This window comes from Opisthocomus hoazin, chromosome 14, assembly GCF_030867145.1.
Source record: "Opisthocomus hoazin isolate bOpiHoa1 chromosome 14, bOpiHoa1.hap1, whole genome shotgun sequence".
Classification (NCBI taxonomy): domain Eukaryota; kingdom Metazoa; phylum Chordata; class Aves; order Opisthocomiformes; family Opisthocomidae; genus Opisthocomus; species Opisthocomus hoazin.
In genome coordinates, this window is record NC_134427.1 from 14,770,305 (window position 1) to 14,782,331 (window position 12,027).

Genomic DNA, 12,027 nt, shown 5'->3' on the forward strand with positions numbered 1-12,027 from the left:
TATATTGAAAGGTGTACGGGAGTCAGAGAGTATTGAGAAGCTCGACAGAAAATATCCATATTGCTATCACTTTCTTTGTGGATTTCCAAATGTTAACAAAGTAGGAAAGTTAAACGTATGTTGTAAAGATTACAGTCAACTCCTGTTGGCTTCTAAAGCAATTTCTATATTCATTTTCACTGAATATCATCTTTGTTCTTCCCCTTCTTGTCAATATAGAAAGGAATATTAATTTACCATGGGAGGATATGGAATGTATCCCATTCTCCATTTGGGCAAAGGGAACTTATTTATTGTCATTGATAAAAGGTGAACACTGTGTTTTTAAATAATGGTCAGGGAAATGGTTGATTTTTGTAGAATAAACACTAGCTATTCGATAGTAAACTCATGGGTGTCTGCACTGTATTTCCAAATGGCTTTCTAGTAGTTTTTGATACAGTAGCAAGATAAATTCTAGTATGACAAAGGCATCATTGCAGATGCCATCATATTGTTCCTCCAAAAATACGTACTGGGCAGTAGCCACTGGTAATAAATCAGCTAAAACATTTGCGTGAGTAAAAAGTTTCCTGCCTTAACATTCATACCAGGAAAACTGACTTTCTCTTGGAGGCCATCAGGCCATCACCAAAGTCTTCCCCCACCACCCCTTCCCCCCCAGAAAAAAAAGTGGTATCCCTTTGATGCTGAGAGATTTAAGTGCGGAAACACGATAATCAAATGCATATCCGTGAATTTATCTATCATGTCCCTGTCAGTTCTGACAATGTATCAAAATCCCTTCCTCAGGAAGCCTTTGGCCCAGTATAAAGCCGACCAGATTACTGGTCAGGGTATTCGAACTGCCTGTGCAAATTTTCCATTCCTTCATAAGGAATGTGAATGAAAAACAACCCTTAGTTTTATTGCCTTTCTGTTCCTTTAGGCTTTAGTGTCATTTGCTTGTACATGTATAAATGTATATCTGTATACTCAATTCTTTCCTTAGCCTTTTCCCCAAAGATGAAACGGGTTAAGATGTTTTTTAATTCAGTATGCATCACACACATAAAATGTGGCTGCCCCTCATGCGTTACTGGCTTCCTAGCAGAGAAGATTTGATCAGGTTTGTATAAATGCAGAAATGAGAAAGATCCTGTGAAACAAGACACGCTTTTTATGAAGGTTGCATTGATAAATAGTTAATAAAACATTAATAAATCATTAATGGAGGCTTTAATAAATGGTAAATCACTTGGTTATCTTTATTCCTTCAAGGCTGTAGGTTGCTCAGCACCAGCTGTAACATCAAGTTTGTAATAACTTGACAACGTCTATTCATCATATATTAATTTTTTCTGAATGCAACTTTAACATACTGTGTAACCAAAAATTGGAGAAAGTTTAAAGCAACAGATTTAGCTAAGAGTTGAAAGGACTGAGAAGAGCAGTTGACAGAGAGAATGCCACAGAGAAGGTCTCTTCAGCAGCAGTGGCCTCGGATTGCATTTATTGCTAGCAGCGCGTGCAGGGCTGCTCCTCTGGCTGCCCTCTAATGAGGTGGGCAAAGTGTCGGTCCTGAAACTGCCTTTGTGGACTCTTACGCCACAGAGGAAAAACACTGGGATTGTTGCTTTCTTCTCCCACCTTTTTGTGAATCTGCTGTCCACTAGAGAGGCAGTAAGGGTAGCATTTGGCCACAGAGATCTGTCAAACTTCAGAACAAGAAAAAGGGCTGGGAAGGGTCTTAGAAATCTCATCATCTACTATACATCCCTGTCCCAATGCAGGAATCCATTCTGTCTCAGCCATTCCTGACTGATGTGTGCTAATCTATCCTTAAGTGTGTTCCTCCAAAGATGGAGTCTGTGTAGCTCTCTGAGCAAGCTGTTTCAGTGCTGCATGGTCCTTACAATTAGAGAGCTTTTTCTTGTGTCTAAGTGGAATCTTTCTGGCTGCAGTTTAAGTTCCTACACACCATAAAACTGGAGAACAGATTATTCTCTCCTTTAGCAACAGCTCTTTCTGTAATTGCAGACTGTTCTCGTGTCTCCCCTCAGTTCTCCCAAGGGAAGTAGCATGAGCCCTATGTCTTCGGAGACTTCAAATTAGATCAGGCTAACCAGTTTAGAGTGCACTGTAGGAAGGGAAGCTGCCTCAGTAGGGACGCAGAGTACACAGTCTAGCTGCTTTTTTCCATAATGACCTCTACGAGCCTGGCTCAGTGCTTTTATCTGTATTTAAAAACACTGCACACTTTCTTTTGAACAAGAAGGAAGTGATGGAAGAATGAAATACAGAGCAAGGAAATAAATCTTGAAGGCGGCTATTAATTTTAGGGACTGGTTTTGTAAAGCTATTTACCATCTGCCCCATATCCCCTGTACTCAGTTCTCTTGCTTTGACCTTTTCCTTAGAAACTTGCAAGTTTAAATCCTTCCCCAGTCTTCTCCTTCCATTTAAATCATGATCTGGCCTTGTACCTCTGCAGTCCTTAAAAAGATTTCTTGGAGTATTTGTATTTTTGGTGATTCATAGATCGCGTCTGCTTGTGTCCTTCTTAGTTACTTACCTGAGGGCTTTTATAGCTGAAAAGGGCACACTTAGCTGAAGAGACGAGCGTGCCTAGCTCTAATAAATAAAGCACATGGAGTCAATTAAAACAATGTTTAAATAATTTTCAGAAAGGAGGACGCTTGATGTTGCTACATCAGACGACCACAGTGACTTTTAAGCCAACAAACTGCGCAGGTTTACTTTCTCATTTAATCTCCAGGTCTGTAAAAAATGCATGCTTCCGCAGCAGTCATCTACCCACTCCAATGGTTAACATGATTTTGGAATTATTTTAAGCCCAAACCATGTGAAAATAAATCTTAACTCAATTTTGTGGGATTACTTTGTTTCCATTAAATTCCTCTTTAAAGTATTTCATATGCTCGGTTTTATTATTGTTACTTCCAGGAATTTGTAAATACTTCCAAATTTGGATTGATTAAAGTTTTTTAACTTTTCCTGGGGAAAAAAAAAAAAAAAGAATGCCATTCCCTGCCTGTTTTCCCAGGTATTTACAAACCAAGATGTTTATATATACTTTTTAATGGGTGTATGCACAACACACACACTGTCTGTGTGGTTCTTTATAATCATAACATATTAGAAGGTAGATATATCAGATTTCACAAGTTAAAATAGAGCTTAGCGAGTACTTGAAGATGAGGGACCTCCAGAAGAAACTGGGGTGTAGCAAAGAATGGTGAAGTCATGTGGGTGATTAAACAAATGACATCCTTTCTTCTGATTCTCCAAAGGAACAGGCATATGCTTAAGCAACAGAGTGGGAGAGAGTTAGGTAGATGGTCACAGCTCTGCAGGATGTGGGCTTGGGGTTTTGAGCCTTCCCTGAAAACAGTGCAGTGCCATTTTTGCATGTCATTCTGCAGCTCAGTAGGGCTCTGCATGTGTAGAATATGCAGCTGTGTGGTGGTGGGTGTGGGGCTGCTGCCCATACGTTTTGAAGTGACATTTTTCAGTTGAGTAAGCTCAAAACTTTCTCTACAAACATTCAAGGTTCTTTAGTCAACAGTACTGTGGCATCTATCTCTATGTAGATGTAGGTGGGTTTCTTTAGGTAACTATGATTCCTCGCCACTTCCACACACAGTGTTTGTGCATACACTAAGCTTGAAATACTTGTGTTGTTTTGCATGTGTGATCCTGTCAGGAATTTTCTATCCAATATTTTTTATTACAGTGATAATAGAAGTGAAATGCTTCAAAGTAGCTAGCTTGTACCTTTGTGATAAACTTTGATGCTCAAAAGGTCACTCTGTAAACACAGAGACTGGATAGTCCTGACCTCACTGAAGTTGACTTTTGGCTCTGACCTCAGTGGAGTCAGGATTTCTTACCTTGTAATTGAATTTCCTCAAGTAATAGCAGATTCATTTTTCTTTTTCCCACTGTTTTATGTTCAGGTGTCACCTAACAGGGAGATGACTAAATTTGCTTACACTTCAGCCCACCAAGCTGGCACACAGTGGACACTAGGTGCATTTTGACAGTGAATGATCTGAAATATTTACTGCCATCACCTGCCCATGGATCCTAGGCTCTCTGTCCAGCCTTTTATGCGTGGGCAGGAAGAGACTGAGGTCAAGCCTATAACTGCAGTTCTAGAATATGCTTCATTTCTGCCTTCAATCAGGCTGCCTGTCCCTCTTTTAATTATGTGATATAGTCTCTGTTGCATCATTTTGCTATGAAGAGATTTGGCACAAAGCAGCCTCTCTGGCATAGGATTTGGCAGAGGCATGTAGGATTTGGATTCTGTTATCTCAGAGAAAAGTTCACAGGATGCTTAAATCTTTTTCTGCCTTCCTCTCTGCAGGGGTCAAACAACCAATGCAATATAGTAGTGTACTTCTCGTCATTGCACTGAGCTGCCGCAGCCTCATCCACCGGGAGGGATGAGCTGTTCCTGAGCTGCCCCTTTCCTCCTCATTGCCACCATTTGGGCTTTGTGCAGTGAGAACGGGCCCTGAGATCCACAGGTGGAAACCCAAAAGCTCTTTTGGGAGTGCAGACACCTGTGCCCTCCCCAGTCCCGGACCAGCCCTGCCCTCCTGCCTTCGCCAGGAGCGGGTGGACGCTTCTCTCCAATAGTGGTCGTTCCCAGGCTCTGTCCCTTGCAGGGCTCTGCCAGACCTTGCTGCAGTGGCAGCACGGCTAGGGGTGGAGGTTTGATGGGCTTCCATAAAATACCAGTGCCTAACGGGAGCTTGGGAGAAGTATACATGTCTGCCTGTCCCATTGACAGAGGACCGTGGTGCATAGTTTTCCTTTCTCTCTCCTGACCTCCTGTATGACACAAGATTTGTGAGGGACAACTGGAGACCTGAGACTTGCTGGACGTATCTTCAGTGACGATACATTAGCATCCAGCTGTAGCCACCCAGGCCATGTCTTTAGCCCAAATGCACCCACCACACTGCCCTTTTGACAACAGTTATATTTCCTTAAATTAATTGTATTATGTTACATTTTTATTTGTGGAGTGTTTGCAGTGATTGTACTGTTACCTACAGAAACTTGTGTGTTCATAAGCTTTTTTGTGCTGGCCCTGGGCTTGACCAGTATGAAATAGCAGCTGGGAATTTTAATTTACTGCAGTCAGGGTTATGGCCATTGCACGTAAAATTTCCTAGATCAGCCTCTCTTATGCTCTGTCTCCCTTGTCTCAAGAAAGGATCCTTTCTGAGCTTTGTAGGCAAAGAAAAACAACCAAGACAAAGATATAAGAGATTGCCAGAGACAAGTATTACTGCCTTTCTGAATATTTATTAAATTAAAAACAAAGATAAGAGAGAATGGAGCAGCATCTATCATAAAACACACTCATTAGAAGGGCATTTACAAGCTCTGCCTAAAACAACAGTTTTGCAGTTTCTCTGTTCTCCTGATTTTTCCCCCTCCTCTGAACACAAGCCCCAGTCTGCTCCTCCCGAGCTCGGTGGGGCGGCGGTTCTCGGCCTCAGCGTGAAAACGCAGGGTCTGCGCTGTCCCTCCTGCTTGTGTTTCATGGCCGTGGGCACCCGGGTGATTTCTTTGAAGATAGCTGGAACGTGCGTGTACAAATGAAGGAGTAACACACTGATACAGAAAACGGGCTTGTTGCTGAGATGGTCTGGTCAGCAGGTTTTCAGCAGAGAGTTGAATTTTGTAGATAAGTACAGGCTTTCTGTGTAACCCTGTGCAAATCACCAGTCTCTCAGTCCCTCATTTTAAAGTGGAATCAATAGTGCCCTGAAGCTGTGACGTTGCATACCATAGTAAGTGTCTATGGCCAGCGCTGTGAGAAGATGCCTTGGTGCACGGGACTCTATCCCTGCTCTCTTCTGCGCCAGGCATTCATGCTGCAAGCCATCTCTAGACCTGCCTCTGGTTTATTTCGCCACCATGCAATCTTGAATAGGGTTGCATTTTGCCACTGTGCAATCCTCTATAGGGTTCCATCCAGTGCGATACAGGAGGGATCTCCATCCTGCTTGGGCTTTGCAGGTGAAGCCCTGTTCTGTACCTGTGATATGGCTTCATGTGTACAGCTTGCCAGGCTGGCCACGGAGGTGGACTCAGCTGCCACCTGATGAAGACACAAATGGTCAATATTTTTGGGAGTCAGGGCTGTCCTCACCCTCGTTCCCAAGACGTGCTGTCTCTTGGATAGTTACGGCATTCATCTACCACTTAAGGATGGGTGGTGGTGCTTCCTTAAGCAATTCCATCTCCAGCCTCAGTGGAGAATACGTGAACATTTTTTCCTCTCTTTCTTCTTTATGTACATGGATTTGATTTAAAAAACGTTTTGTTTTTTTTTTCTTCCCTAGGAGATGACCCATTCCTGGCCGCCTCCTCTTACTGCTATTCACACTCCTGGCAAGGCTGAGCAGACCAAGTTTTCTATCCCAAGCAAGGTACAAGTAGGCTATCACCGCTGATCTGATTAACATTCTGTTCTGTTGAGTGCTCTTCGCTGGAGATTTTATTTTTGTAATTGGTTGCATTTTCAAAAATTTCTAAGACTATTTTTAGTTGGAAATTCCTCATCAGCCTGTGGTTACTAGTAGGACTGCTTATTTAAAGCTGCAGAAGTTACAGCGGAGCCAAAGTGAACTTAATCACTGTTACTATAAGAGTCTTTCTACATCAAGTACAATGTATTTTATTTGTTTGTTTTTCTTCCATTATTATTTGTGCAATGCAATGGCTGAAGTGCTCATTTGTTCCTACTTAAGGATTGATGGCGTGATGAGCTTTAGTCCAGGTGGTCCTTAAACTGTTCCTGTGCGTGAGCAGTGCTGTGGTGTCTGTCTGTGTGCACACTCCAAGGGCACACAACGTTGTTCAGTGTGATCCTCAGTACTGGCCTGGTTAAAAGCACACACTTAGCACTTGCCACGTCAAAAACAAATGCCTGGAGAATCTCTGCAGTTCACCTGACACGCAGTTAAGTTAAGCTGTATGATTTGAACATGCCTTTACCCCAGATTCCGTTGTTGCCTTCTAGCTATGATTCTGGTAGCACTGTTAGAGATCGAGCTCATACCCACAGCAATTATTGCTGGAGGTATCTCTAACTGGGACCTGAACAACTGTGAGCTCATGATGCTTGGGGAAGGCAAGAACTTCCCCAGGGTGGAAAATCGACACCATTCTGACATGGAGCTACGCAGAAGTTTTCTTGCTAAAGGCAGGACCTTGGAAAATAGCTGATAAAACTGGTACTGCTTGACATTATGGTCCAAGCAATCATATCTTGTTTTAGAAGGTGGAATATGATTTTTCTCTTATTGATTTCATCTGTTTGGCAGATATTCCCCTGTCTGAAATGCAGCCACCGTACTTAATTGAAAATAATATGAAATTAGCAGTATTTGTGGCTCCTTAAAAAAACAAAGCCAGTGCCCAGAATGCCTTATTTTAATGGAATCTGATTGTTACTGCTCTAGCACTGCTGTTGTCACTTCAGTTGACTGCTGCAGCATTAAGCATCAGAAGTCATAATCATGCAAGAGTGTAATCCTCACTGCAAATTGGGTTAAAGTCACTTGAACCCATTTAGGTGGAAGTAGAGTCTGACCTGTGTGAATACAGTGAGAGCAGAGGTTTTTTGCTCACTGGAAGCTGTATTTTTTAAATTTATACCATATCTTAATTTAGTGCTCTGTTTTGACAGGCCCTGCAGAAATTTGTCTAAGTCCTGCAGACTGCCGCTATCTCCATTGGCAGCAGTACAAGCATAGGTTCAGAGAAGTTAAATTTTGTTTTGCTTTTCTGTTTCTATTAAGTTTGCTTTGAACTTTTAAGAACCACATCAAAGTTAATTTCTGGGCACAATAAATGTTGGTCCTAAAGTTCTTGACCATATCACTTCAATGCAAAATAAAAATTAGATTTATTTTTTTTTTAGCTAGCATTTCAGGAAATAGGCAAGCACATAAATGTTTCCAAGTTTGCTAGCTTTACTTTAAAAAATATAACACAAATGTCTCTTCAGAACATCACATTAAATCAATTATAGCTAGCCAAATTATAGATCTTAGACATAATGTGGCTAGATTGTGCAGCCATATAAACCAGAGACGGGCATTATTCAAAGTTCTCAATTTAACTACTTAAAAAAAAATACATTTCATGAGAAACATGTATAAAAAAGTGTGATAAAAAAGGCGGAACTTATCAGGACAATTTATCCCTTTGACATTCAAATTTAAAGTGCCATGTTTACTCTTAGGGCATGATTTACTTCACAAGGGACTGACTGACAGCACAGTATAATATTAGGAACTAATAATGCCCTAAGAGGAAGTGCAGTGAGGGCTTTAATGACTTTAACATCCTACAGAACTAACACTTCCAGCGAAGTAGTGCCTGGCTCTAAGATGAGGTTGTAAATAACACCTTAATTTCAAATGATCAAACTCTGCTTGGAAGGAAAGCTGATTACAATCACTGTGGACTATAAAGCCTAGAGAAAAACTAAGCACGAAAACACTGTGACATTAAGGAAGCAGCTTATTTATTGTGAGCCAACAAGAATCTTGGCATTAGCGTGCTCAGTGTTACAAGCCAGATTCTTTGCTGGTTTAATGTTGTTGTAATTCCATAGATTTCATTGGATTTGGACCAGTTTCCGGCAGGTGAAGATCTGCTTCCTGCATCTTTATCAAATCCTCTGAGTCACCGTCCAAATAAAAACAGTGGCTACCAATAAAAGGTTACTGTATTTCCAAGCAGTGAGATCAGAAAAAGAAAGGCAGTGGTGCTAAATTTAATGTAGTTGCATCCATGCTGTGGTCTAAATTGTACATCCTAGATGGCTCACACATACTTCCATGGCCAAGCCTGGAAAAGGCTAGGACCACAGCGGGTATAAATCTGTGCAGTGTCTCCGTAAAGGGGGTGTGTAGATTTACAGCGGCTGAGGACAAGCTCTTGTCTGAAATGTGGAAAGGTCCCTCAGTGGTGCTCTGTCTCCACAGTTAATGTTTTTTAAACTAATGTCGCTGGTGCTGCCATACCAATCACATGATCCCTTCGCTGTACCATCTCCTTCCCTCTTTGTGTAATGCCAGAGCCCTTAGTCTAGCAAGCTAAGATATATCTTACCTTCTTCATCTTATTTAACTAATGCTGACATTTTGTGTGTTCTTCTTTGTAGGACTCCCAACATCTGACCTCAGGATACAATGTACAAAGTAGGTCTTTATCATCCTAGTCCTAACAGTCAGGGTTGGGTATTTTTTTTTCCCTGCTTAACATCATTAAAACAAAGGCTAAAGAAACAATTTCTATGGTGCTAAAGCCAATCAGTTCCATTTTTTATTACATGTTATGCATTGTGGCATGTTGTGAAACCAAGTGTAATTAGATGGACTGACAGCTTTGGGTGCATTTAATTCTACAGTAATCTTTTGACATTTGAAAATGTGTTTCCTTTGTTTGCAGAGTGGAGTGATCCAACAGGGAAAGTTGCAACTAAGTCAGTGCCACAAAAGTCGTAAGTAGTATTATTTCCAGCTTTAAATCTCATTTTCAATTTATCATAAAGAATGAGCTTATTTCTCCAAAGGTAGCTGAAATCTAGCTCTGCTCATAATCTTGTCCTGGTGTTCAGGTGTTCTCAGTAGTCCTTAAAAATTAGCCATAAACCAGTTTTATGTTTTCAGTGCTTATTACTGTTTCTTCTTTTTAAGCATTAGCTAACAGAGGTACGTGTGAAAGATGAGTTTATTAAGCAGAAATAATGCTGATTTTAGTTGTACAGCTTGCCAAAATTAAATCATTTTTATGCTTCTTTCATCAGATACTAAGACTCTCACAATAGAAAATGCAACTCACTGAACAAATGATGCACAAATTTTAACATTCATACAGTGAGAGAGAGTAAAACACATCATACGGAATGATACTACTAGCTGGTGTTGAGAAACTGGTCTTGATTTTCCTACACTTTGAAACAGCTGAAAATCACAGATGATCTATAAATATGACCGTTGACAATTGTGGAAGAACTAATTCTCCATTGTGTTAAACCATTTTTCTTTGGTGCTTCTCTGGTGTAAGGCTTCAAGAATGTAGCAATGAGTTCAGACTGAACTGATTTTTTACTTTTACCCATGATTTCCAAGTAATTTACAAACAGGAATTAAATAACAACTTTGAAAAGTGGATTGTTGGTTTCACACTTATGATAATGTATGGGTCTGATTTCAGCTCAGAACTGCTATTTTTTTTTAACGTTCAAGTGTTTTAAACTACACTAGCTTAGCGGATGTTTGTGTGAATACAGTATGTTCATTTAAAATTACTTCCAAATTATTCTAGTGGTTCCCCTTAATCTATTAAGGACACAACTTTAAGTAAATCCCTACAGGGGAAGAAAAATCAACATGGAGATACATACATAGGTTTTTAAAATGAATTTAAATATATTGATTCTTAGTTCAAGTTTGTGTACAGGAAAGGACTTGCTGGGGTTCAGCGATTTGTCTGAGACCATGTAAGGCATGCGGGACTAGACTAGACATGGGTGCCAGATCCATTGATGTACTCACCAGGCTCTGAAAGTCCAGTTCTTTACTGAAACTCAAGTCATGGAAGTACTCATTCAAATCAAGTTTGTTGAGTAAAGCTTTACAAAATTATGGTTAAACTACTAATTCAGTTTCAAAATGAAATGTTTTTTTCTTCAGATTGAATTAAAATTCAATAGGAATACTAATGATAAATAGATTAATTTACATGAAAAGCATTTATTTATGAACCTTAGTAACAGATTCATTTTTGCGCTTTGCTATTTGATTTCCAGTAATGGCCTGTGTTTTTAAATAATCTAGGCAACTACACCCACTGTTACTGGTAACAGAATGGGTGCATTGGTGTTTCAGAACGTCTAAGTGATCCAAAGCTGACATCAAGCACATTCTGTAGTAAAAAAAAAAAATTAAAAAAATATTATTACACCTTAAAATGATTTTTATCCTAAAGCAGATGTATTTGGATTCCACTGTGAAAAATATTTTAGTGAGTATACCATAAAATACAATATTTCAATAGTTTGTAACCAACAGTAATAGACTTGTCAATCATGCTTTATAGTTATAAGCTGAATTTCAAAAGAACAGTGCTTCAGAGCTCAGTGGTATATAGTGCATTTAATGGGACCAAAGCTCTCTGTAGGAAGCCTGGTATAAAACCCGAAGATACTGAGTACATTTTATGAACCAGTTGCTCTCTGTTCTGCTGCTTGATCTAAAGTTCCAGTACTATCAATCAGATTTCTGCTGCAATGAACTGCCTTCTTATGGTAGGTGATAGATTTTACACATGAGAGATCAGAGCTGCAATAAAGCTACTTTTATTTTTAGCTTCCAAATGAAGATCAGCTAACCCATTACTATCACTTTTTCTCTTTTACTGCAGAAAAATTGTTAAGGCAGCTTCTAAGAATTTCCATAGGGCTTTGGGAGGTTAGAAGGAAGTCCACTGTGAGACTTGGTATTACGAGGCCAATTTGTTTCTTCAGATCTGCGTGTGCAGTTACCACCACTTTCTCTGGGAATTACAGTACTTGAGGACGTAATGAAATTCAAGCAGAGAGTGGGGCAGAAGGACGTAATGCTATCAAGTAGAGCTGGTTAGTGCAATTCAAATAACCCTGGGTAGACTGACAGCTCGTGCAGTCATTGTGTATTTTAATAACATAGTATTTATCAGATTACAGTCATATTAAGAAGGATTTAATCTTTCTAACATTCATCAGTTTGGGGGATATTGGAATGTCTGAGTGTATTTACAGTCCAACTTGTCCCCAGTGACGTTTCTTGCTACACTGTCAGCCACACAGCGTGATTCTACTGACTTCAAAACTGTATCCTCCACCAGTTAGTTATATGTTTTGTCAATAGGATCTGTTATCTGTATTTCAGTTTGATCACATCTGGCTGAATTTGCATTTGTTCATCTGTATGCTTTGTTAGAGAC

At 40.0% G+C, this 12,027-nt stretch overlaps 1 protein-coding gene across 4 annotated transcripts in view; it reads left to right on the top strand.

Annotated features, from left to right (window-relative positions):
* Window positions 1–12,027, top strand: part of AFF2 (ALF transcription elongation factor 2) — a 353,085-nt gene that overhangs the window by 206,773 nt on the left and 134,285 nt on the right. For all 4 annotated transcript variants that reach the window (XR_012765473.1, XR_012765474.1, XM_075435219.1 and 1 more), the window contains exons 5-7: window positions 6,369–6,455; window positions 9,203–9,239; window positions 9,490–9,541. Coding sequence is in view for 2 of the 4 variants with exons in the window: in XM_075435219.1 (XP_075291334.1) it covers window positions 6,369–6,455; window positions 9,203–9,239; window positions 9,490–9,541 (176 nt within the window). In the remaining 2 variants the exon portion in view is untranslated. The remainder of the gene's footprint in view (window positions 1–6,368; window positions 6,456–9,202; window positions 9,240–9,489; window positions 9,542–12,027) is intronic.